The sequence below is a fragment of the Cetorhinus maximus genome, chromosome 32 (genome assembly GCF_964194155.1).
Source record: "Cetorhinus maximus chromosome 32, sCetMax3.hap1.1, whole genome shotgun sequence".
Lineage (NCBI taxonomy): Eukaryota > Metazoa > Chordata > Chondrichthyes > Lamniformes > Cetorhinidae > Cetorhinus > Cetorhinus maximus.
In genome coordinates, this window is record NC_135910.1 from 18,341,720 (window position 1) to 18,369,489 (window position 27,770).

Genomic DNA, 27,770 nt, shown 5'->3' on the forward strand with positions numbered 1-27,770 from the left:
TTGTCAAACAGACTTTTCCACAGCATTTATCCTTATGTATCGAGGAATTATACAAATGGCACAGCTAGTGTTTCCTGTTTGCCACATATCCCTGTCACTCAAATTTCCACAGCGTCTGTCCTTCTGGACAGAGCAATGAGGCCGGCAGTCTCTTCACCAAATCAACCAGTGTTTAATTAGCAACAACGAGACTTCACAGCCTCAATGCCACATTTTCAAGGGCAAATACTGAGGATCAGTATGGAGGGAGTGCTGCACTGTCCGAGGGTCAGTACTGAGGGAGTGCTGCACTGTCAGAGGGTCAGTACTGAGGGAGTGCTGCACTGTCCGAGGGTCAGTACTGAGGGAGTGCCGCACTGTCCGAGGGTCAGTACTGATGGAGTGCTGCACTGTCCGAGGGTCAGTACTGAGGGAGTGCTGCACTGTCAGAGGGTCAGTACTGAGGGAGTGCTGCACTGTCAGAGGGTCAGTACTGAGGGAGCGCTGCACTGTCAGAGGGTCAGTACTGAGGGAGTGCTGCACTGTCAGAGGGTCAGTACTGAGGGAGTGCTGCACTGTCCAAGGGTCAGTACTGAGGGAGTGCTGCACGGTCGGAGGGTGAGTACTGAGGGAGTGCTGCACTGTCGGAGGGTCAGTACTGAGGGAGTCCTGCACTGCCAGAGGGTCAGTACTGAGGGAGTGCTGCACTGTCAGAGGGTCAGTACTGAGGGAGTGATGCACTGTCAGAGGGTCAGTTCTCAGGGAATGCTGCACTGTCGGTGGATCAGTACTGAGGGAGTGCTGCACTGTCGGAGGGTCAGTACTGAGGGAGTGATGCACTGTCAGAGGGTCAGTACCGAGGGAATGCTGCACTGTCGGTGGATCAGTACTGAGGGAGTGCTGCACTGTCGGAGGGTCAGTACTGAGGGAGTGATGCACTGTCAGAGGGTCAGTACTGAGGGAGTGCTGCACTGTCAGAGGGTCAGGCCTGAGGGAGTGCTGCACTGTCAGAGGGTCAGTACTGAGGGAGAGCTGAACTGTCAGAGGGTCAGGCCTGAGGGAGTGCTGCACTGTCAGAGGGTCAGGCCTGAGGGAGTGCTGCACTATCAGGGTCAGGACTGAGGGAGCGGTGCATGTCAGAGGGTCAGTACTGAAGAAGCGCTGCACTGTCAGAGGGCCAGTGCTGGGGGAGTGCCACATTGTCAGAGGGTCAGTATTGAGTAATGCTGAACTGTCGGAGGGTCAGTATTGAGGGAGTGCTGCACTGTCAGAGGGTCAGTACCGAGGGAGTGCTGCACTGTCAGAGGGTCAGTACTGGGGGAGTGCCGCACTGTCAGAGGGTCAGTACTGAGGGAGTGCTGCACTGTCAGAGGGTCAGTACTGAGGGAGTACTGTGCTTTCAGAGGGTCAATACTGAGGGAGTGCTGCATTGTCAGAGGTCAGTACTGACGGAGTGCTGCACTGTCAGAGGGTCAGTACTGAGGGAGTACTGTGCTTTCAGAGGGTCAATACTGAGGGAGTGCTGCATTGTCAGAGGGTCAGTGCTGAGGGAGAGGGTCAGTACTGAGGCAGTGCTGCACTGTCAGAGGGTCAGTGCTGACGGAGTGCTGCACTGTCAGAGGGCCAGTGCTGAGTGAGTGCTTCACTGTCAGAGGGTCAATACTGAGGGAATGCTGCACTGTCAGAGGGTCAGTGCTGAAGGAGTGCCGCACTGTCAGAGGGTCAGTGCTGAGGGAGTGCTGCACTGTTAGAGGGTCAGTACTGAGGGTATGCTGCACTGTCAGAGGGTCAGTGCTGAAGGAGTGCCGCACTGTCAGAGGGTCAGTGCTGAGGGATTGCTGCACTGTCAGAGAGTCAGTACTGAAGTAGCACTGCACTGTCATAGAGTCAGTACTAAAGGTGTGCTGCACTATCAGAGGGTCAGTACTGAGGGAGTGCTGCACTGTCAGAGGGTCAGTACTGGGGGAGTGCCGCACTGTCAGAGGGTCAGTACTGAGGGAGTGCTGCACTGTCAGGTGCTCAGTGCTGAGGGAGTGCAGCACTGCCAGAGGGTCAGCACTGATGGAGTGCCACACTATCAGAGTATCAGTATTGAGGGAGTGCTGCACTGTCGGAGTGTCAGTACTGAGTGAGTGCTGCACTGTCAGAGCGTCAGTACTGAGGGAGTGCCACACTGACAGAGGGTCAGTACTGAGGGAGTGCTGCACTGTCAGAGGGTCAGTACCGAGGGAACGCTGCACTGTCAGAGGGTCTGTGCTGAGGGAGTGCTGCACTTTCAGAGGGTCAGTACTGAGGGAGTGCTGCACTGTCAGAGGGTCAGTACTGAGGGAGTGCTGCACTGTCAGAGGGTCAGTACTGAGGGAGTGCTGCACTGTCAGAGGGTCAGTACTGAGGGAGCGCTGCACTGTCAGAGGGTCAGTACTGAGGGAGCGCTGTACTGTCAGAGGGTCAGTACTGAGGGAGCGCTGCACTGTCAGAGGGTCAGTACTGAGGGAGTGCTGCACTGTCAGAGGGTCAGTACTGAGGGAGTGCTGCACTGTCAGGGGGTCAGTACTGAGGGAGTGCTGCACTGTCAGAGGGTCAGTACTGAGGGAGTGCTGCACTGTCAGAGGGTCAGTACTGAGGGAGTGCTGCACTGTCAGAGGGTCAGTACTGAGGGAGTGCTGCACTGTCAGAGGGTCAGTACTGAGGGAGTGCTGCACTGTCAGGGGGTCAGTACTGAGGGAGTGCTGCACTGTCAGAGGGTCAGTACTGAGGGAGTGCTGCACTGTCAGGGGGTCAGTACTGAGGGAGTGCTGCACTGTCAGGGGGTCAGTACTGAGGGAGTGCTGCACTGTCAGGGGGTCAGTACTGAGGGAGTGCTGCATTGTCAGAGTTGCCACTTTTTGGGTGAGACATTAAACTGGGCCCCATCTGTCCTCCCATGTGAGCTGTAATGTTCCTTTCTCCGCTAAAGCAGTGGGTTTCACTGCAAACCAATCATTTGATCATCTCTCCGATTGCTGTTTGTGGGAGCTTCCTGTGCGTAAATTGGCTGCCGCACTTCCTACAGTACAAGAATGACTATTCTTCAAAAGTACTTCAGTGGCTGTAAAGCGCTTTGTGGTGTCCTGAGGGCGTGAAAGGTGCTATGGAAATGCAAGTTCCTTCCTTTTTTTGAAGGAATGTGGACAGTGAAATGAGATCACAAACGTTTGGGACCCTCTCCAAGCCAATCAGGAACAAGGTCATCAGTGGATAGCAATCTGGAAAATGCAGGTAATTGTCGCTATGAAGCAGAGGGTTTCTGGATTGGGATCGTGATTTAAACAGTTCCACCCAGACTGTTTTCACACAGGATACAAGCGGGAAGCTAAACAAAAGGAAGTTAAGTCACAATCGTTTCCATTCGAAGTGTGTACATTAGGGAGGGAGGGAGAGCTGCAGAGATGTAATCTGTACAACAGATGCTCCCGCACCCTACACTACAGAATGGAGGGAGCTGGAGAGCGTTCCCTGCTCTCCTGCAAAATCATCACCCTTTGCGTTCTTCTCAGAGCTGCTGAGGCTCAGCCAATGTAAACCAGCAACAACCCCCAGTGAGAGCTGCAGCCTTCCGACGCTTTGTTGGCAATTAGTGCTCCGAATTCCTTCACCTTCAGGCTCATGTGGAGTGTGCAGCATCACTTGGGATCACACTCTACTGCTTCCCATCTTTACCTGTCAACCTACAAGTTGGTCATTCCTCAATCCTCCGCTTTATTCCTCCCCATTTTTACCTTCTCTCTGCCTCTTACTCTCACTCCGTCATCTCACCTCTCTTTTTCTGTTCCTTTCTCTCTCTCTTTCTCTCTGCTCTCTTATCTCTATCTCTACCTCTCGCCCTATCACACGTCCCATCTACCATACCCCCCACCACAGCCACTCATTCTCCTCCTCCCTATATCTTTTTACTTTTTGTCCTTCTCAGTTGGAGGTCTCTCTCCTCACACCTTGCTCCTGGTGGCTGCCACCATGTTGGATTGGAACTGATCGGACATCAGGCAAGATTCCCTTTTATTTCCTCAACAGACGCATTGAGAGTGGCTGAGAAGCAGCCAAGCTTTGGAATAACAGCAAGGCTTCAGGTCCCTGGGCTGGAGTCAGACTGTCATTTGGTGCAGGGCTGTGCCACATTGAGCTAAACCTTGATACATTCATCAGAAAATATCTAAACTAACAACAGTAGGTCACAAAATGTTCAAAAATAACAATTTTCTCTTTTGGAGGTCCCTGTAAATACTGACACACTCCCCGGGGACCCCCCTGTAAATACTGACACACTCCGCGGGGACCCCCTGTAAATACTGACACACTCCCCGGGGAGACCCCCTGTAAATACTGACACACTCCCCGGGAACCCCCTGTAAATACTGACACACTCCCCGGGGACCCCCTGTAAACAGTGACACACTCCCCGGGGACCCCCTGCAAATACTGACACACTCCCCGGGGATTCCTCCTGTAAATACTGACACACTCCCTGGGGAGACCCCCCTGTAAACACTGACTCACTCCCCGGGGTCAAGCTTCTACAAGTATATAAAAGGAAAGAGAGTAGCTAAAGTGAATGTTGGTCCCTTGGAGGATGAGACTGGGGAGTTAATAGTGGGGAACGCAGAAATGGCAGAGACGCTTAATCAATATTTTGCCTCAGTTTTCACAGTGGAGGACACTAGTACCACCCCAATAGTAACAGGTAGTGCAGAGGGTATAGAGAAGGAGGAACTTAGAACAATCACCATCACTAGAGAAAAAGTACTGAGCAAACTATTGGGATTAAAGGGTGACAAGTCCCCAGGACCTGATGGCCTACATCCCAGGGTCTTAAAGGAAGTGGCAGTGGGGATAGTGGATGCATTGGCTATAATATTCCAAAATTCCCTGGATTCTGGAAAGGTTCCAGTGGACTGGAAAAATGCTAATAAAACACCCTTATTCAAAAAGGGGGGGAGGCAGAAAGTAGGAAACTATAGACCAGTTAGTTTAACATCTGTCATTGGGAAATTGTTGGAATCCATTATTAAGGAAGTATTAATGGGACATTTGGAAAGTCAAAATGCAATCCATCAGAGTCAGCATGGTTTTATGAAGAGTAAATCATGTTTGACTAATTTTCTAGAGTTCTTTGAAGACATGACAAGCAAAGTGGATAATGGGGATCCTGTAGATGTAGTATATCTGGACTTCCAGAAGGCCTTTGATAAGGTGCCGCACAAAAGATTAATACACAAGATAAGATCGCACAGAGTTAGGCATATTATATTAGCTTGGATAGAGGATTGGCTAACCAACAGAAAGCAGAGAGTCGGAATAAATGGGTCTTTTTCTGGATGGCAAGCTGTAACTAGTGGGGTGCCACAGGGTTCGGTCCTTGAGCCCCAACTATTTACAATCTATATTAATGACTTGGATTCAGGGATAGAAGGTACTACAGCTAAATTTGCAGATGACACCAAAATAGGTGGGAAAGTAAGTTGCAATGAAGAAATAAGAAATTTACAAATGGATATGTACAGGTTAGGTGAATGGGCTAAAATTTGGCAGATGGAGTTTAACGTGGATAAGTGTGAGGTTATCCATTTTGGTCGGAAGAATAAAAAGGCAACTTATTATTTAAATGGAGAGAAACTTCAGAATGCTTCAGTGCAGAGGGATCTGGGTGTCCTCGTGCATGAATTGCTGAAAGCTAGTATGCAGGTACAGCAGGTAATAAGGAAGGCAAATAGAATTTTGGCATTTATTGCTAAAGGAATAGAGCATAAAAATAGGGAAGTGTTGTTGTAACTGTACAAGGCATTGGTGAGACCGAACCCGGAGTACTGTGCACAGTTTTGGTCCCCTTACTTGAGGAAGGATGTAGTTGCATTGGAGGCGGTTCAGAGAAGGTTCACTAGATTGATTCCAGAGATGCGGGGCTTGTCTTATGAGGAGAAATCGAGCAGTTTGGGCCTATACTCACTAGAGTTTAGAAGGATGAGAGGATCTAATTGAGGTATATATGATGCTAAAGGGGATAGACAAAGTAGATGTGGAGCGGATGTTTCCCCTTGTGGGGCATTCTAGAACGAGAGGCCATAGTTTTAGGCTAAGGGGTGGTAGATTTAAATCTGAGATGAGGAGGATTTACTTTTCTCAAAGGGTCGTGAATCCGTGGAATTCACTACCTCAGAGTGCAGTGGATGCCGGGACGCTGAATAAATTTAAGGAGGAGATAGACAGATTTTTAATTAGTAACAGGTTGAAAGGTTATGGGGAGGGGGAGGGAAATTGGAGTTGAGGCTGAAATGAGATCAGCCATGATCGTAATGAACAGCGGGGCAGGCTCGAGGGGCTGAATGGCCCACTCCTGTTCCTAGTTCTTATGTTCTTATGTCACCCTGTAAATACTGACACACTCCCCAGGGACCCCCTGTAAATACTGACACACTCCCCGGGGACCCCCCTGTAAATACTGACACACTCCCCGGGGACCCCCCTGTAAATACTGACACACTCCCCGGGGACCCCCTGTAAATACTGACACACTCCCCGGGGACCCCCTGTAAATACTGACACACTCCCCGGGAACCCCCCTGTAAATACTGACACACTCCCCGGGGACCCCCTGTAAATACTGACACACTCCCCGGGGACCCCCTGTAAATACTGACACACTCCCCGGGGACCCCCTGTAAATACTGACACACTCTCCGGGGACCCCCTGTAAATACTGACACACTCCCCGGGGACCCCCTGTAAATACTGACACACTCCCCGGGGACCCTCTGTAAATACTGACACACTCCCCGGGGAGACCCCCTGTAAATACTGACACACTCCCCAGGGACCCCCTGTAAATACTGACACACTCCCCGGGACCCCCTGTAAATACTGACACACTCCCCGGGGACCCCCTGTAAATACTGACACACTCCCCAGGGATCCCCTGTAAATACTGACACACTCCCCGGGGAGACCCCTGTAAATACTGACACACTCCCCGGGGAGACCCCTGTAAATACTGACACACTCCCCGGGGAGACCCCTGTAAATACTGACACACTCCCCGGGGACCCCCTGTAAATACTGACACACTCCCCGGGACCCCCTGTAAATACTGACACACTCCCAAGACCCTATAAATATTATACTGCTCCCTGGTTTCTTATTAATACCGACAGATCCAGTTGATTCTGCCTCTGAGTATACACAGCAGCGTGGAATGGACCCAATGCAAACTGTTTAAACTCAGGGAAAAATTAGCTGAGGATCCTGCTCCTGATTATTGGGCATTGAGCCTTGGCACCAGTACCTGTATGTGTATGTGTGTGTGTGTGTGTGTATGTCTGCATGCGTTTGTATGTATATATATGCATGTGTGTGTGTGTGTATATATGTGCGTGTGTGTGTGTATATTTGTGTGTGTGCGTGCGTGTATGTGTGTGTATGTCTCCGTGTGTGTGTGTGTGTGCATATATGTCTGCGTGTGTGTGTGTATATATATATATGTGTGTGTGTGTATATGTGTGCGTGTGTGCGCGTATATGTCTGCATGTGTGTATATATATATATATGTGAGTGTGTATATATGTGTGTGTGTGCGTGTATATGTCTGCATGTGTGTATATATATATAAATGTATATATGAGTGTGTATATATGTGTGTGTGTGTGCGCATATATGTCTGCGTGTGTGTGTGTATATATATATATGTGTGTATATATGTGTGTGTGTATATGTGTGTGTGCGTATATGTCTGCGTGTGTGTGTATATATATATATATATATATGTGTGTGTGTGTGTATATATATATATGTGAGTGTGTATATATGTGTGTGTGTGTGTGCGCGTATATGTCTGCGTGTGTGTGTATATATATATATGTGTGAGTATGTATATATGTGTGTGTGTGTGCGTATATGTCTGCATGTGTGTATATATATATATGTGTGTGTGTGTGTGTGAGTGTGTATATATGTGTGTGTATATATGTGAGTGTATGTGCGTATATGTCTGCGTGCGTGTATATATATATATATATATAGGTGCTTGTGTATATATATGTGTGTCTCTCTCTGGGCTTCTCTATGCGTGGGGACATGATCAAGCTTGCCTGTCAATCCCCCCCAACCCTCCAATGGCTGAACAAGCAGGTCTGAGCTCTCAGGTAAAGAGTGAGGTCTAGGGGGTGTCGACAGATGCCCAGGCTCTGGCCTCCCAATGGGGGTCATTGCTTTCCAGATTAGGAGTAGTGAAAATGGAAAAACAAAAGGATATTAAATGTCATCCAAATTCATTGAAAACTAATTTTAAAAGGTGCAACTCTCTCTTTAAACCCGTACAGCACAAGTTCAAATTGAATCAACAAGATTTGTTCACAAGAAAGTTTTGATCTTATCGAGGGAGCGATATTAGAATGTACACTGTCTGCCAGAAAGAGCCCTCATTACCTGCAGCTCCTGGACAGACAGAGCGCTTGAAGATTTAAATAATATTGTGGAGTAACGAAAAGGCAAGGGGACAGATCTCTGTGTTTAATATAAATAAACAGGACTGAGGTTAATCAGGATAAAGATATGTTTGTGTTGGCTTCTTACTTCTGGTAGAGGAGATTCCGATTCTAAACAGGATCTTCGCTATTTACAGACAGTGTACGCACAGTCTGTGGGTCACAGATAAGACAAGGGCCATTTACGGGTCAATTGGAGATGAACTGATCTGTTGTGTGAATGGTAGAGTGGGCTCTGTCCCTCGAAATGGGCCAGGGCTCCCTTAAAGAATGGAGGCTTCTTACCGGCAGCACATAAAGCTAGGCGGCCGCTGCTGAGGGAGTGCTGCACTGTCAGAGGTGCAGTTGATCGAGTGTGACCTTAAACCGCTTCAGGTGGATGTACAATATCCCACGGCCCACTATTTAGAAGAGGAGCAGGTATGTTCTCCCCGGTGGCCTGGCCAATACTTATCCCTCAACCGATAGATTATCTTTCTGTTTGTGGGATCTTGCTATGCACAAATTCAATCCCGTAGGGGGTGGGAGGTTGGGGGGTGGGTGGGGGCGTACTTTGCTGGTGTCTGTCTATTGAAAGAAAAGAAGGGAAGAACTATAATCCCTTTCTCAATCTCAGGAGGCCCCAGAGCATTTACAGTCAGTGAAGTACTTCTTGAAGTGTAGTCGCTGTTGCAATGTATGAAACGCAGCAGTCAATTTGTGCACAGCAAGATCCCACATGTCATGCTGTGATAATGTCCAGACAACCTACCGACATTTTGATTTTTAAAATTCTCATCCTTATTTTCGAATCCCGCGCCCCCTCCCTATCTCTGCAGCCTCCTCCAGCCCCACAAAACCTCCGGGATCTCTGCCCTCCTCTAATTCCGGCCTCTTGAACATTCCCGATTTTAATCGCTGCGCCATTGGCGGCCGTGCCTTCAGCTGCCCGGGCTCCAAACTCTGGAATCCCCTCCCTGAACCTCTCCAGCTCTCTGTCCTTCTTAAAAGCTTCTTAAAGTCTACCTCATTGACCAAGCTTTTGGTCACCTGTCCTAATGTCTCCTTATGTGACACGCTGTCAAACTTTTTTCCATGACATCTCCTGTGAAACACCTTGGAGTGTTTTACGACATGAAAGGTGCTATACAAATGCAAATTCATATTGCTTTTGGTTTCGGTCTCAGCAGCTGCTGGAGCTGCTAGACCTTGCCTCATGTTTGTTAACAGTTGCTTCAGGAAGAGTGAGTCTCTCAGGCCAAGGCAGCAGCACCAATACAAGCGCTACATGTACCCAGCGACAGTGAGCAGGGCACGGCCAAGGTGTCTCAGCACCCCCGATTCCTCAGGATCCACGAGCACGTGTCCACCACAGCTCCTCACAAACACCACTCTGGTGCTCAAAGCCACACACAAGCCCAGGGATTCCATCGTCCACAGTCACACTGAGCACCAGTCTGCATCGGCACAGGTCAAACACAGAGCCTCAAACAGAGAGGAGAGAGTGGCTGGTGGGTGGAGCTGGAGATGTAAAGACTAAATTTAACTGTTTGTGAGAGAGAGAGTGAGAGAGAGAGAGAGTCCTGAATGTCTGGAGTTTGGAAGGATGAGTGGCGATCTCGCTGGGACATCAGAGATTGTGAAGGGGTTTTGACAGGGTGGGCACTGAGAGATTGTTTCCGCTGGTCAGAGAATCTAAAGTATGGGGCTGGGGGGCACAGATTATGCCCCCTGGTCCTAGACTTAATAGGCCTGAATCTGAAGCCCATAGTAGTTGAATAGGCTGCCGGCTTTAGCTAGGTAGGCCTTCAGGACAAGCCTCGAGGAGGGACCTTTGAACACACAATGCTGCTTTTAAAAGGAGTGCTTGACTTTTTGACCTCAGATATTTGTGTTTCTGTGTGACCGGGTGCCCTTTTTCAACCTCACGCTCGTTGGCACCATCAAGGCTCAGGTCAGGCCTGGGTCAGTCACAGACCAGTCTCCCCAGGGTCAGCCTCTCTGTCTCCCTCCCGGCAACAGCGACACAAGCCTGAACTCGGCCAGACGCTCGAGAATGTTTTGACTTCCCCTGCGCGCTCCCACTGTCCCGAAGGTGTCCCCAAAAAACTCCCCTGGGCTGGATCTGACAAGGCCTTGTTCCCCACACCCTCCCTCCAGACTAAACAGTCAGGAGGGAGATTCCCCCTCCCACTACCCCACCATAATGCCGGCTGCCCTGCCGCCATCCACCACTGGGGGCAGGTTTGAGCGGTAGGAGCACAGACAGGCCCCTGAAGGGTCGGAGCTGTTGGAGGCCGGACTTTGGTGGGGGGGTTGTCCTGTAACGGTGTACGTACAGAGCTGGAATTAATAGAGGGGGTTGACTTTCATACCCACAAACAGGAACATGACTCCAATCAAAGGGTCATTTTAACCTGGGATAAAAGCAAAATACTGCAGGCGCTGGAAACCTTAAATAAAAACAGAAAGTGCTGGAAAAAACTCAGCAGGTCCAGCAGCCCCTGTGGAGAGAGAGACACACAAATATCATCGGCCTTGTGTCTGTCTCTCTCTCTCTCTCTCCACAGATGCTGCCGGGCCTGTTGAGTTTTTCCGGCACTTTCTGTCGCTTTAACCTGTCTCGCCGGGCGGGAATCCCACAGGGCGGAAACGGCGAGTTTATAAACCGCCCAACGCTACCCCTTGCTGGGTGGGGAGTAGAGTTGAGCAAAGTGTAAACCGCCCGTCGCCAATCCTGCCCATTCCTCGATGGGCGGGTTGGAGTAATATCGGCCTCGCTCCCCCTAACATCACGGGATATGGTGTGATCTCTCACCCTCACGAGGCGGGCTCTCTTTACAAGGTCATTCAGCTTCCGCAAGGCAGCATTCCTGGGCAGGTTCTGCAGATCCTGGAATAGATCCTGTTCCTCCAGCTCGAACAGCTTCCGGTTCTCGGAGATCAGTAGAGGCTCAGACCAGAAGGAGCCGATGTAGACCCGCATGACCTCGGGGGTGTTGATGACCTTGCCGAGGGACCACATCAGGGCCCCGTAGACCCTCATCAGCTGCTGGGTGTCCACCTGGTCAGCCTTGTTCAGCACCACCCGGATCTTGTCCTCGTTACCCTTCAGGGCCCGAATGGCCTCCGAGAACTCATCGGAAATCTCCAGCTTGTGGGCGTCGAATAGGAGGATGATGCGGTCCACCCGCTCGGCAAACCACTGCAGCACCGCCGCAAAGTCATAACCTGGAAGACAGAACCAGCCTTTAGTAGGAGTCGGGAATGATTGAACAGGCCGGGGGCTCTTTACACCAGGAGAGAGAAGGCTGAGGGGCTGAGGGGATAAAAGACCTTTGAAATGATGAAGGGGGTTTCGATAGGGTAGACGTAGAGAAGGTGTTTCCACATTGTTGGGGGTGGGGGCAGAACTAGGGGGGGCGGGGGTCATTAATATAAGGCAGTCACTTATAAATCCAAGCGGGATTACAGGAGAAACTTCTTTACCCAGAGAGTGGGGAGAACGTGGAACTCGCTCCCACAGGGAGTGGTTGAGGTGAATGGTGTCGATACATTTAATGGTGAAGCTGGATAAATACATGAGGGAGAAAGGAGTAGAAGGATATGGCGATAGGGTGAGGTGAAGAGGGGTGGGTGCGGAATATAAGCACCAGCACAGACCAGATGGGCCAAATGGCCTGTTCCTGTGCTGTAAATTCTGTGTGACTCTCGAAAACGAAAGTTCCTTTCTGAGCCCATGAAAATATTCCAATATCAGAGCCGCCTCTCTGAGTCGCCCCCTACCTGAACTTTTCCTCTTCCTCAGAGGATTCTGTACAAGGTCACTGTTTTCAGGTTTATCCTGCACATTGTGTCATGTGTCAGAGTTCATGGAGTTTTATTAAACAAGCATCCCCCTGGGTGACCCACTAGGATAGGTTATGTAATGAGGCAGATTTGATAAGGGAGCTTAAGGTGAAGGAACCCTAAGGAGGAAGTGACCATAATATGATAGAATTTACCCTGCAATTTGAGAGGAAAAAGCTGGAATCAGATGTAACGGTATTACAGTTGAATAAAGGCAACTACAGAGGCATGAGGGAGGAGCTGGCCAGAATTGACTGGGAGATGAGCCTAGCAGGAAAGACAGTGGAACAGCAATGGCAGGAGTTTCTGGGAGTAATTTGGGTGACACAGCAAAAATTCATCCCTAGGAAGAAGAAGCATACTAAAGGGAGGACGAGGCAACCATGGCTGACAAGGGGAGTCAGGGACAGCATGAAAGCTAAAGAGAAAGCATACAATGCGGCGAAGAGCAGTGGGAAACCAGGGGATTGGGAAGCCTACAAAGACCAACAGAGGACAACTAAAAAAGAAATAAGGAGGAAGAAGATTAAATATGAGGGTAAACTAGCCAGTAATATAAAAGAAGATTGCAAGAGTTTTTTTTAGATATATAAAGGGTAAGAGAGAGGCAAAAGTGGACATTGGGCCGCTGGAAAATGACACTGGAGAAGTAGTAGTTGGGAACAAAGAAATGGCGGAGGAACTGAATAGGTACTTTGCGTCAGTCTTCACAGTGGAAGACACGAGTGACATCCCCAAAGTTCAAGAGAGTCGGGGGGCAGAGGTGAGTATGGTGGCCATTACCAAGGAGAAGGTGCTAGGAAAACTGAAAGGTCTGAAGGTGGATAAATCACCTGGACCAGATGGATTACACCCCAGAGTTCTGAAGGAGATAGCTGAAGAGATAGTGGAGGCGTTAGTGGTGATCTTTCAGGAATCACTGGAGTCAGGGAGGGTCCCAGAGGACTGGAAAATCACTAATGTAACCCCCCCTGTTTAAGAAGGGAGTGAGGCAAAAGACGGGAAATTACAGGCCGATTAGCCTGACCTCGGTCGTTGTTAAAATTTAGAGTCCATTATTAAGGATGAGATTTCAGAATACTTGGAAGTGCATGGCAAAATAGGGCAAAGTCAGCATGGTTTCATCAAGGGGAGGTCATGCCTGACAAATCTGTTAGAATTCTTTGAGGAGGTAACGAGTAGGTTAGACAAAGGACAGCCAATGGATGTTATCTACTTGGACTTCCAGAAGGCCTTTGACAAGGTGCTGCACAGGAGGCTGCTCAGTAAGATAAGAGCCCATGGTGTTAGAGGCAAGGTACTAGCATGGATAGAAGATTGGCTGTCTGGCAGGAGGCAGAGAGTGGGGATAAGGGGGCCCTTCTCAGGATGGCGGCCGGTGACTAGTGGAGTTCCGCAGGGGTCAGTGTTGGGACCACAACTTTTCACTTTATGCATTAATGATCTAGATGAAGGAACTGAGGGCATCCTGGCTAAGTTTGCAGATGATACAAAGATAGGTGGAGGGGCAGATAGTATTGAGGAGGTGGGGAGGCTGCAGAAGGATTTGGACAGGTTAGGAGAATGGGCAAAGAAGTGGCAGATGGAATACAACGTGGGGAAGTGTGAGGTCATGCACTTTGGTAGAAAGAATAGAGGCATAGACTATTTTCTAAATGGGGAGAGAATTCAGAAATCTGGAGTGCAAAGGGACTTGGGAGTCCTAGTCCAGGATTCTCTTAAGGTTAACTTGCAGGTTGACGCGGTAGTTAGGAAGGCAAATGCAATGTTGGCATTTATTTCGAGAGGACTAGAATATAAAAGCAGGGATGTGCTGCTGAGGCTTTATAAGGCTCTGGTCAGACCACATTTAGAATATTGTGAGCAATTTTGGGCCCCGTATCTCAGGAAGGATGTGCTGGCCCTGGAGAGGGTCCAGAGGAGGTTCACGAGAATGATCCCAGGAATGAAAGGCTTAACATATGAGGAATGTTTGAGGACTCTGGGTCTATACTCGATGGAGTTTAGAAGGATGAGGGGGGATCTGATTGAAACTTACAGAATACTGAAAGGCCTGGATAGAGTTGACGTGGGGAAGATGTTTCCATTAGTAGGAGAGACTAGGACCCGAGGGCACAGCCTCAGAGTAAAGGGAAGACCTTTTAGAACAGAGATGAGGAGAAACTTCTTTAGCCAGAGAGTGGTGAATCTATGGAATTCATTGCCACAGAAGGCTGTGGAGGCCAGGTCATTGAGTGTATTTAAGACTGAGATAGATAGGTTCTTGATTGGTAAGGGGATCAAAGGTTATGGGGAGAAGGCAGGAGAATGGGGTTGAGAAACTTATCAGCCATGATTGAATGGCGGAGCAAACTCGATGGGCCGAATGCCCTAATTTCTGCTCCTATGTCTTATGGTCTTATGGTCCTAAAGAGCAACATATTCACACACTACAACAACAACAATAACCTGCATTCATATATCACTTATAACCAGTAAAACATGGCAGCAGCGTTATCAGACAAAATTTGACAGTAAACCACATAACGAGATATTAAGATGAGTGGCCCAAAGCTTGGTGAAAGAGGCAGGAGCGTCTTAAAGGAGAAGAGAGAGGCGGAGAGGAGGAAATTCCAGAGATTGGGAACCAGGAACAAGCGATAATGAGTGGTTGTTGACTTTCATTCACCCGACATTGATGCAGCCTGTCCCGTGTTGCAGTGCAGTACGCGCTCGGACTCTTTTTGGGCAATATTGAGCTGTCAGCTGCGGCTCAGTGGGTAGCACTCGCCTCTTAGTCAGATGGTCGTGGCTTCAAGTCCCACTGCAGAGACTTGAGGGACAAACCTGGGCTGACACTCCCTTTGCAGTACCGAGGGAGTGCTGCTCTGTCAGGCGGGCGTAAAAGATCCCATGACGCTGTATGAAGAGAGTGACACGCTGTCATTATACAAGAGCCAGTGGGGGTGGGTTCTCCGTGATGGCCTCCTGACCAATATGTGCCTTTCTTCAGCCAACATCTGAGGCTATGCGTTGCTGTTTGTGGGATCTCCCGCTGCTCGCAAATTGGCTGCATCACGGCAAGGAATAGAGTTCAAAAAAAGTAATTCATTGGCCGCCAAGTCATTTGGCGTGTCCTGAGGCTGAGAAAGGTGCTACAGAAATGCAAGCCTTTGTTTCTCTCCTGCAGGAATGCTCCGGGCCGATTGAAGCTGCAGGAATCCATGGTATTACCAGATGGGGCTTTGGCACACATGGGACTGCAGTCCCAGTCAGCCAAGCTAAGCTGTGTCCAGGATAACTACCCCGCCCCTTGGCAACCAGCCACATCGCCCAGCGGCAAAGAAATTCCATAAAAGGCTTAATTGGAAATGACTGCTTCAGGGAAGCGAGCGCTGTGCTACGTTCAACTGACCCGGAGAAACTGCAGCCACAAGGAGAGGAGAAACACCTTCTGACATCTTCAGCACTTTTAATCAACAAATGTTTGCAAATTGGCCAAAAGGCCACACAATGATCGTTGCGATTACTGAGTGCAGGAACTGTAACTAATTAGCAGTGAGTTAACAGTTCAAGGAGTTCCAGGCAATGCATCAATTTCAATTTTCCAATTGTCAGAATTCTTAGCTTTGGGCCAAAGAATGACACCCCCTTTCATACAACAACAAAAATTTGGATTTATATAGCTCCTTTACTGTCGTGAGACTTTTTCCAAGGTGCTTCCAAAGGAGCGTGGATCACACAGAATCTGACACTGAGCCAATTGAGGGGATATTAGGGCAGGTGACCAAAAGTTTGGTCAAAGAGAAACAAGAACAGAAAATTGCTGGAAAAACTCAGCAGGTCTAGCAGCCTCTGGGGAGAGAGAAACAGAGTTAACGTTTCGAGTCCGTGTGACTTCTTCAGAGCTAAAGAGAAGTAGAAATGTGGTGGGTTTTATACCGTTAATGCGGGGATGGAGCAAGTGGAGTAAAATAGAAGGTCAGGGATGGGTGGGAGCTCAGGAGAGATTGACAATGGTGTCATGGACACAAGACAAAGGGAGTGTTAATGGGAGCGTTAAAGACTAAAGAAGGTGCTGATAGCAGAATGTGTTACTAACAGAACCAGGGTCAGCGCTCTGTGAAAGCACAACATAGAAACCAGTGACAGATGGGCTCTGTTGGGGGAGGGGAGGTTTGGGGATAAAGGATAAAATTTTTTTAAAAATATATAAAAAGGATAAATAAATAAAAATAAATTAAAAAAACAAATAAAAATAATTTAAAATTTTTAAATGGATTAAAAACAGGGGTGGGGATGGGGGAGGGAGTTCATGATCTAAAATTGTTGAACTCAATGTTCAGTCCAGAAGGCTGTAAAGTGCCTAGTCGGAAGATGAGGTGCTGTTCCTCCAGTTTGCGTTGGGCTTCACTGGAACAATGCAGCAGGCCAAGGACAGACATGTGGGCATGAGAGCAGGGTGGAGTGTTGAAATGGCAAGTGACAGGGAGGTCTGGGTCATGCTTGCGGACAGACCGAAGGTGTTCCGCAAAGCGGTCACCCAGTCTGCGTTTGGTCTCTCCAATGTAGAGGAAACCGCATTGGGAGCAGCGAATGCAGTAGACTAAGTTGAGGGAAGTGCAAGTGAAATGCTGCTTCACTTGAAAGGAGTGTTTGGGCCCTTGGACGGTGAGGAGGGAGGATGTAAAGGAGCAGGTGTTGCACCTTCTGCGGTTGCATGGGAAGGTGCCATGGGAAGGGGCTGAGGAGTTGGGAGTGATGGAGGAGTGGACCAGGGTGTCACGGAGGGAACAGTCCCTACGGAATGCTGATGAGGAGGTGAGGGGAAGATGTGTTTGGTGGTGGCATCATGCTGGAGTTGGCGGAAATGGTGGAGGTCGATCCTTTGAATGCGGAGGCTGGTGGGGTGATAAGTGAGGGCGAGGACGGTCTTATCGTGGTTCTGGGAGGGAGGGGAAGAGGTGAGGGCAGAAGCACACGAGATGGGTCAGATACAGTTGAGGGCTTTTAGCTTGGTCAAAGGGGTCAGTTTTAAGGAATGTCTTAAAAGAGGAGAGGTTTAGGGAGGGAATTCCAGGGCTTATGGCCCTCGCAGCTGGAAGCACGGCCGCCAATGGTGGAGCCATTAAAATCAGGGACATGCAAGAGGTCAGCCTTGGAGGATCGCAGAGATCTGGGAGGGTTATGAGGCTGGAGACAGTTGGAGACATAGGGAGGGGCGAGGCCATGGAGGGATTTGAAAGCAAGGAAGAGAATCTTAAAACCAAGGTGTTGTCAGACTGGGGGCCAATGTAGGTCAGTGAGCACAGAGCGAGACGGGAGAGGATTTGAGTTCGGATACGGGTAGCAGGATTTTGGATGAGCTGGAGTTTACAGTAGACGGGAAGTGGGAGGCCAGGAGAACATTGGAATAACCAGACCCTGGAGGGGACAAAGGCTGGAAAGAGGGTTTCAGCAGCAGCTGGACTGACACAGGGACCAAGACAGGCAACACAACAGAACAATGACTAGCAAAACATTCACTGAAATGTCACCGAGACAACCTCAAGAAATCAGCACAGAACGATCCCACCATCCCTCACACCACGCCAACTCCCCCCCAACCCCGCCCCAACCAAACTCACTGCAGCACCCAAAGACCCATTGGCCACCAGTTAATGGAGCGGTGCAGAGACTGGATCCCCTGGCTCGAGACTCTAGAATCAAGAGTCAGCCATTTAGGGCTGAGGTGAGGAGACACTTCTTCACTCAAAGGGATGTGAATCTTTGGAATTCTTTACCCCCTAAGGGTTGTGGATGCTCCATCGTTGAATATAAGACAGAGTTGGATAGATTTTTGCACTCTAAGGGATTCTAAGGATATGGAGAATGGACAGGAAAGTGGATTTTATATAAAAGATCAGTCATATTGAATGTTGGGAAAGGCCTAATTCTGCAAGTTCTTATGACTTTTTTTTTATTCATTCACGGGATGTGGGTGTCGCTGGCTGGGCCCAGCATTTATTGCCCATCCCTAGTTGCCCTTGAGAAGGTGGTGGTGAGCTGCCTTCTTGAGCCGCTGCAGTCCGTGTGGTGTAGGTACACCCACAGAGCTGTTAGGGAGGGAGTTCCAGGATTTTGACCAGAAGAATTGGATATTTCACTCTCCTGTTCCCAATAAATGCAGCAAAGGAGGTTGGCCCTGAGTGAGCTCACACTGGAGAGGATTTGCTGCTTGCTTGGCAGAATGTGTGAATATATCCTTGAATACTCCAAACAAGCTGAAAGGACATAAAGGGGGAAAAAATTACAAGTCAGGGAAGAGTCAACCAAGGTGACATTAGCCAGAGCGGAAATTTACCAAGTGGACAGATAACCTATACAGGGCATTACATAGAATTTACAGCACAGAAACAGGCCATTCAGCCCATCCTGTCCGTGCTCGTGTTTACGCTCCACATGAGCCTCCTCCCACCCCCTCTTCATCTCACCCTATCGCCATATCCTTCTATTCCTTTCTCCCTCATGTGTTTATCCAGCTTCCCCCTTAAATGTATCTATACTATTCACCTCAACCTCTCCCTGTGGGAGCGAGTTCCACATTCTCCCCACTCTCTGGGTGAAGAAGTTTCTCCTGAATTCCCGATTGGGTTTATTAGTGATTGTCTTATGCCCCAAGTGGAAACTAGGTCTGACATTAACAGTTTTCTTTCCCTCGCTTCCCCCTGTCTGAGACTACTTTTTAAAAATTCTTTCACGGGATGTGGGCTTCGCTGGCTGGGCCCAGCATTTATTGCCCACCCCTAATTGCCCCTTGAGAAGGTGGTGGTGAGCTGTCTTCTTGAACCACTGCAGTCCATGTGGTGTAGGTGCACCCACAGTGCTGTTAGGGAGGGAGTTCCAGGATTTTGACCCAGTGACAGTGAAGGAACAGCGATATATTTCCAAGTCAGGATGGTGAGTGGCTTGGGGGGGAGCTTACAGGTGGTGGTGTTCCCATGTGTCTGCTGCCCTTGTCCTTCTAGATGCTGGTGGTCATGGGTTTGGAAGGTGCTGTCGAAGGAGCCTTGGTGAATTGCAAAGCTCTGTCCTCAGTGTCATTTGCACAGCTCCCAGGCTACAGTTCGTTGCTGTTAATCCTAACTGGAACTCTTATTAACCAACCGTCTGCTTTGGAGCCCATGGTTCACCCTGCAACTAACCCCGGGGTTCAAGGTCAAAGATAGGGTTGTTCGTATCTTGATAAACAAGGGGGCGAAAGGTTATCAGGGGTAGGCGGGAGGTTACAATCAGATCAGCCTTGATCTTATTGAATGGCGGAGCAGGCTCGAGGGGCCGAGTGGCCCTATTCCTGCTCCTAATTCGTATGTAATTTGGGAATATCTCTGGGACAATTCCCAATGTGTTGGCTCCAGCCTCCCAGTCGTTCAAAGTCGTGGCAGAACATTCACCAGTGCCTGAGATCGGGGCAGGTCCAGCTTTGTTCTGGCAAAAACTCCAGGAACTCACTCTTCAAATTCCTCACAGCAAGTCCGGGCAATGATTCCCTCTCACTAACCGCGATCTGGTGCTGCCTTTCCAGAACAAAGTTCCAGATTTTTGGATAACAAGTAAGACTGCGCTGGTGAAAAGGGGTGACGGGGAGAAAAAGTTAACCGCGTGGAACTCTGGAAGTCGAATGATATCATTAAGGATCAGGCAGACATAGCAACACAAAGTAGCAAAAAACACAAACACTCAACACGAGATTAGAATCTTTCAGCGACATTATTTTCACCAGCTCCAAAAAAACTTTTCCGCTGTTTATTATGCACACAGGATACACTTAACAAAGCTCTCCGTTTATAATTACATAAACATTCTTCCAGGTTTATAATGGCTTCAGGGTTTCACGTACTCCTCCCATCACCTGGCTCCTGGCAAATGCTTATTAGAATTCCATTTGTAGACACCAGTCTTAATAATTGATGATCTTCATCAGAATAACATGCTCTTTACTGAGAAGCTTCACATCGCTGCTTCCTACCCGTTCGATTGGCCAACGTCAATGTGTGGCTTCTTTTCCAAATTTGACCCACACAAGCCAAACTTTCATCTTCGGTCAGGGAAGGCCACTGCTCCCATGCTATCCCACAGGCTACACCAGCCTGCTGGTCAACCAGTGGAGGATATCAGAGCCTCAACCCTAGCCACGCCCAAACTCCAACCACCAGGGCCGCTAGGTATCCAGGGAGAGAAGGAAAATGGGCCTGATTTCCTCCCCCAGGTACACTTGTCCGGATGGTCCTGCCCTGTGCCACACTGTCCGACCCATGCCAAACCCAGGTTAATAGCGCACGACATCCGGAGGTGAATGATCTCGCTGTTTGACTTGTTTCAGATAATTGAGAGAATTCAATGGCCGAGGAAGATGGAGGATAATTAGAAGAACTGGAGAGAAAAGCTGAGGATAATTAACTGTGAATGACTGCACTTTGGTTCTGCAATTTTAATTTAATTTGTGTTTTTGGCAGTGGACTGAACCTTGTGATTCTATTTAGGAAATTATCTTCTCGCTCTGAGCCAAGGCCTGAATCAAAGGACGAGTCAGATCCTCAAATTGGTCCCTCCAAAATTATCCCTCTATCTGGAATCTAACGAGCTCTGCTTTAGACCTTATCAGGTATCGCTGTCAAGGTGTTGGCTAAGGTGAAGAATGGGGGAGGAAATTCAACGCCCCCCCCCCATCCCTGAACCCCACCCCCACAAAACCCAACTCCTCATCACAATATCAAAGATTCTGTTACACTGTAGGTTGAGCAGACACTCCAGTGTCCAATGGGTTGGTTAAGAATGTAAGAAATAGCAGCAGGAGTAGACCATTCAGCCCATCGAGCCTGCTCTGCCATTCAATATGATCGTGGCTGATCGAGGGCTTCAACTCCATTTTCCCACCCACTCCCTATATCCCTTAATTCCCTGAGAGACCAAAAATCTGTCTATCCCAACCTTAAATGTATTCAACAATGGAGCATCCACAACCCTTTGGGGTAGAGAGTTCCAAAGATACACAACCCTTTGAGTGAAGAAATTTCCCCTCATCACAGCCTTGCTTCAAACATGGAAACATGCAGCAACTTACCAAGGCTCCTTAGACAGAACCTTCCAAACCCACAACCACTACCGCCTAGAAGGACAAGGGCAGCAGATAGATGGGAACACCACCACCTGGAAGTTCCCTCCAAGTCACTCACCATCCTGACTTGGGAATATATTGGCCGTTCCTTCACTGTCGCTGGGTCAAAGTCCTGGAACTCCCTCCCTAACAGCACTGTGGATACATAGGCTACACCACATAGGCTGCAGCGATTCAAGAAGGCAGCTCACCACCACCTTCTCAAGGGCAATTAGGGATGGGCAATAAATGCTGGCCCAGCCAGCGAAGCCCACATCCCATGACTGATCAGCCCCTTATCCTGAGACTGTTCCCCCGTGTTCACTTGCATGAGCGTGTAAATGTGTGCACTTGTGTACGTGTGTGTCTGATGTGTGCATAAGTATGTGTATGTGAGCTTGTGTACGTGCGTGAGTATGCTTGTGTGTGTTCACATGTGGGATTGTGTATGTTTGTAGTGTGTGCATGTGCTTGTGCGTGTGTATACTTGTGTATGTGTGGGGGCGTGGCAGCGAGTTGTTTGCATGTGTGGGTGTGTGTGAGTGTGCACGTGTGTGCAGGTGTGTCTAAGTGTGTGTGGGGATGTGGCAGAGAGTTGTTTGCATTTGCATGTATGTGCATGTATGTAAGTGTGTGTGTGTGTGTGTAGGGGTGTGGCTCCGAGTTGTTTGCATGTGTGAGTGTGCGAGCGTGTGCACGTGTGTGTGAGTGTGCGAGCGTGTGTGCGTGTGTGTGTGTGCGAGCGTGTGTGCGTGTGTGTGAGTGTGCGAGCGTGTGTGCGTGTGTGTGAGTGTGCGAGCGTGTGTGCGTGTGTGTGTGTGCGAGCGTGTGTGCGTGTGTGTGAGTGTGCGAGCGTGTGTGCGTGTGTGTGTGAGTGTGCGAGCCCCAGCCTCCCCTGTACTCTGTGACATATCGTGCCCGTACTGGTTGCATCACTTTCTGAGCCCTGCCTCTCACACTCACTGGCTGCAGATTCCACCCCGGCTGTTACTATGGAAAAATCAGTGAATCAGCTTTGAGCCCTGGTTATTCGCAGAGTCTGTGGAATATCCTGTGCTCTGACATGTCGCTTGTGCTTCCATCAGTCAAGAAACAGATTTTAACCACTTCTCAACTCACCAACCCAGCAGCATTTCGGAGGGGAGGGAGAGAGATCAAAGTTAGTTTAAGGACCTCAAATTAATCGAAATAAACCTCAGGTCCTCAAATTCCAATCAAGTATTAAAGCTGATGAGAGGCAGGAGAGTTACAGGGGGAAAGTTAGATTCTTGTAAGGCTCTAAGTTAATAAACCATTCACAATCCACACACTGTCAGCTCTCTCACTGACCCCTCTGCCTCTCTCACTGACCCGTCCCGCTCTCTCGCTGACCCGTCCCGCTCTCTCACTGACCCCTCTGCCTCTCTCACTGACCCGTCCCGCTCTCTCACTGACCAGTCCCGCTCCCTCACTGACCCCTCTGCCTCTCTCACTGACCCGTCCCGCTCTCTCACTGACCAGACCCGCTCTCTCACTGACCCCTCTGCCTCTCTCGCTGACCCGTCTGCCTCTCTCGCTGACCCCTCTGCCTCTCTCGCTGACCCCTCTGCCTCTCTCGCTGACCCATCTGCCTCTCTCGCTGACCCATCCCGCTCGCTCACTGACCCATCCTGCTCTCTCACTGACCCTTTCCGCTCGCTCACTGACCCGTCCTGCTCTCTCGCTGACCCGTTCCGCTCTCTCACTGACCCACCTGCCTCTCTCACTGACCCGTCTGCCTCTCTCGCTGACCAGTCCCGCTCTCTCAGTGACCAGTCCCGCTCTCTCAGTGACCAATCCCCCTCTCTCACTGACCCATCTGCCTCTCTCACTGACCTGTCCCGCTCTCTCACTGACCAGTCCCGCTCTCTCACTGACCCATCTGCCTCTCACTGACCCATCTGCCTCTCTCACTGACCTGTCCCGCTCTCTCACTGACCTGTCCCGCTCTCTCACTGACCCGTCCCGCTCTCTCACTGACCCGTCCCGCTCTCTCACTGACCCGTCTGCCTCTCTCACTGACCCGTCCCGCTCTCTCACTGACCTGTCCCGCTCTCTCACTGACCCGTCCCGCTCTCTCACTGACCCGTCCCGCTCTCTCACTGACCCGTCCCGCTCTCTCACTGACTAGTCCCGCTCTCTCACTGACCCGTCCCGCTCTCTCACTGACCCGTCTGCCTCTCTCACTGACCCGTCCCGCTCTCTCACTGACCCGTCTGCCTCTCTCACTGACCAGTCCCGCTCTCTCACTGACCCGTCTGCCTCTCTCACTGACCCGTCCCGCTCTCTCACTGACCCGTCTGCCTCTCTCACTGACCCGTCCCGCTCTCTCACTGACCCGTCCTGCTCTCTCACTGACCCGTCCCGCTCTCTCACTGACCCGTCCCGCTCTCTCACTGACCTGTCCCGCTCTCTCACTGACCCGTCTGCCTCTCTCGCTGACCCGTCTGCCTTTCCCGCTGACCCGTCCCGCTCTCTCACTGACCCGTCCCGCTCGCTCACTGACCCGTCCCACTCTCTCGCTGACCCGTCTGCCTTTCTCGCTGACCTGTCTGCCTTTCTCGCTGACCCGTCCCGCTCTCTCGCTGACCCGTCCCGCTCTCTCGCTGACCCGTCCCGCTCTCTCACTGACCCGTCTGCCTTTCTCACTGACCCGTCCCGCTCTCTCACTGACCCGTCTGCCTTTCTCGCTGACCCGTCCCGCTCTCTCACTGACCCGTCTGCCTTTCTCGCTGACCCGTCCCGCTCTCTCACTGACCTGTCTGCCTTTCTCGCTGACCCGTCCCGCTCTCTCACTGACCCGTCCCGCTCTCTCACTGACCCGTCCCGCTCCCTCACTGACCCGTCTGCCTCTCTCGCTGACCCGTCCCGCTCTCTCGTTGACCCGTCTGCCTTTCTCGCTGACCCGTCCCGCTCTCTCACTGACCCGTCCCGCTCTCTCGCTGACCCATCTGCCTTTCTCGCTGACCCGTCTGCCTTTCTCGCTGACCCGTCTGCCTTTCTCGCTGACCCGTCCCACTCTCTCACTGACCAGTCCCGCTCTCTCGCTGACCCGTCCCGCTCTCTCGCTGACCCGTCCCGCTCTCTCACTGACCAGTCCCGCTCTCTCACTGACCAGTCCCGCTCTCTCACTGACCCGTCCCGCTCGCTCACTGACCTGTCCCGCTCTCTCGCTGACCCGTCTGCCTTTCTCGCTGACCCGTCCCGCTCTCTCGCTGACCTGTCTGCTTTTCTCGCTGACCCATCCTGCTCTCTCACTGACCCGTCCTGCTCTCTCACTGACCAGTCCCGCTCGCTCACTGACCAGTCCCGCTCACTCGCTGACCCATCCCGCTCTCTCGCTGACCCATCCCGCCCTCTCGCTGACCCGTCTGCCTTTCTCGCTGACCCGTCCCACTCTCTCACTGACCAGTCCCGCTCTCTCACTGACCAGTCCTGCTCTCTCACTGACCAGTCCCGCTCTCTCACTGACCCATCCCGCTCTCTCGCTGACCAGTCCCGCTCTCTCGCTGACCAGTCCCGCTCTCTCGCTGACCAGTCCTGCTCTCTCGCTGACCCATCCCGCTCTCTCACTGACCAGTCCCGCTCTCTCACTGACCCGTCCCGGTCTCTCGCTGACCAGTCCTGCTCTCTCACTGACCCATCCTCTCTTTATAAAGAAATATACAAATCATATAATGTCACCTTTACCCGTGCACAAGCTTTTTCTGCCGATGTACATGTTCCACATGTATGTGCTCCACATGTACTTTATATGTATATATGTGTTCTGCTCATACACATACTTTCTAAAAACATTCTGTGTGTCCACACGTGCCCTGCACTCATTATTTTCCGCGATTCCTGCAGTCAATCAGATTTCAAAGGGGAAGACATCAGGAAGTGGGCAGAGAGCCCTGGAGGTCCTCATGTTTGGGTTCTGAGAGATTCCAGATCCTGGCCTGTGCTATGTGAACACAGGGAATCTCAGATCCACACCCATCTTATCCTCAGTTACAGTCAGAGTCCCTTAAGCATTAGCAAACAGGAACCATTCCTCTCTATTTTCCCCTTGTAGGCCCAGGTTCCAACTGCACTGAGATAAAAGCAAAATACTGCGGATGCTGGAAATCTCAAACAAGAACAGAAAATGCTGGAAAAATTCAGCAGGTCTGACAGCCTCTGTGGTGAGAGAAACAGAGTTAACGTTTTGCGTCTGTATGACTCTTCTTCAGAGCTAAAGAGAAGTAGAAGGTGTGATAAAATTTATACTGTTTAAGGGGGGGTGGGACAGGTGGAGCTGAATAGAAGGTCAGCGATAGGTGGAGGCAAAGGAGAGATTGACAAAGATGTCATGGACAAAAGGACAAAGGGGGTGTTAATGGTAGTGGTAAGAGCTAAAGAAGGTGCTGATGGTGGAAAACCCCAACCCCTTTACCCCCTCTCTCCTCACTGTCCAAGGGCCCAAACACTCCTTTCAGGTGAAGCAGCTTTTCACTTGCACTTCCCTCAATTTAGTCTACTGCATTCGCTGCTCCCAATGCGGTTTCCTCTACATTGGAGAGACCAAACGCAGACTGGGTGACCGCTTTGCGGAACACCTTCGGTCTGACCGCAAGCATGACCCAGACCTCCCTGTCGCTTGCCATTTCAACACTCCACCCTGCTCTCATGCCCACATGTCCATCCTTGGCCTGCTGCATTGTTCCAGTGAAGCTCAACGCAAACTGGAGGAACAGCACCTCATCTTCCGACTAGGCACTTTACAGCCTTCCAGACTAAATATTGAGTTCAACAACTTTAGATCATGAACTCCCTCCTCCATCCTCACCCATTTTCTGATCGCTTTTTTCAAAATTGAATTTTATTTTTATTCCACATACTTTTTAATTTATTTTTATTCTTTTATTCATCATTTATCCCCTTTTTTATCCCCCCTTTTTATCCAATTTTCAATCCTTGTTTCCCCACCACCGTCCCCTCCCCCCACCCCACCCCCACTCGGGCCTTCTATCACTTGTTCATGTTGTTCTTTCCCTAGTGCTTACCCTTTGTTCTGCTATTATCACATTCTGTTTTCTTACCTTTGCCGCTATTAACACCTTCTTTAGCTCTTACCACTACCACTAACACCCCTGTGTCCTTCAGTTCATGACATCTTTATCAATCTCTCCTTTGCCCCCACCTATCACTGGGCCTCCATCCAGCTTCACCTGCTCTACCCCCCCACTCCACCCCACCGCTTAAACAGTATAAATTTCATCACATTTCCACTTCTCTTTAGCTCTGAAGAAGAGTCATACGGACTCGAAACGCTAACTTTGTTTCTCTCTCCACAGATGCTGTCGGACCTGCTGGGTTTTTCCAGCATTTTCTGTTTTTGCTCCAACTGCATTGACCCAACCATCAGCCCAACTGCATTGGCCCAACCATCAACTGCATTGACCCAACCATCAACATTGACCCAACTGCATTGATCCAACTGCATTGACCCAACCATCAACTGCATTGACTCAACCATCAACATTGACCCAACTGCATTGACCCAACCATCAACTGCATTGACCCAACCATCAACATTGACCCAACTGCATTGATCCAACTGCATTGACCCAACCATCAACTGCATTGACTCAACCATCAACATTGACCCAACTGCATTGACCCAACTGCATTGACTCAACCATCAGCCCAACTGCATTGACCCAACCATCAACTGCATTGACCCGACCATCAACCATCAGCCCAACCATAGAAATTACAGCACAGAAACAGGACATTCAGCACAGCTGCTCCATGCTGGTGTTTATGTTCCGCTCGAGCCTCCTCCCAGCTCTCTTCCCCTCACCCTATCACCATATCCTTCTATTCCTTTCTCCCTCATGTGTTTATCCAGCTTCCCTTAAATGTATCTATACAATTCACCTCAGCCACTCCCTGTGAGAGTGCGTTCCACATTCTCTCAGGGCAATGAAATTTCTCCTGATTTCCCGACTGGATCTATTGGTGACTCTCCTATATTGATGGCAGCTAGCTTTGAGATCAAGTAACTGAGCACGTGCCAGATATTAAGCATGGGATCTTCCTGTTCCTGAATGGCTTACAGCAGTGCCCTTAATAACTGAGCAACTCTTGCTCGCCAACTATCCATTCCTGTTGGTTTTTCGTGCAATGTTCTGAACTGCGCACTGTTATTTGGTGAAGAACTCAGGCTTGTGAGGAGTTGCACTGAGCGTTATTTCACTAACTGAATTAACCAGGAAATGGTGTTAACCAGGAATCTCTTCCAAGCTTCCACGGTGAGATCGCCATCTCACTTTCACACACTCTAACCGAGAGAG

General features: G+C 50.1%; 1 protein-coding gene across 1 annotated transcript in view; it reads right to left on the reverse strand.

Moving 5' to 3' along the window:
* LOC144671381 (EH domain-containing protein 2-like) overlaps positions 1 to 27,770 on the reverse strand; it is a 46,973-nt gene that overhangs the window by 11,936 nt on the left and 7,267 nt on the right. Inside the window, exon 3 of the mRNA XM_078533256.1 lies at positions 11,287 to 11,699. Within this exon, the coding sequence (XP_078389382.1) occupies positions 11,287 to 11,699 (413 nt within the window). The remainder of the gene's footprint in view (positions 1 to 11,286; positions 11,700 to 27,770) is intronic.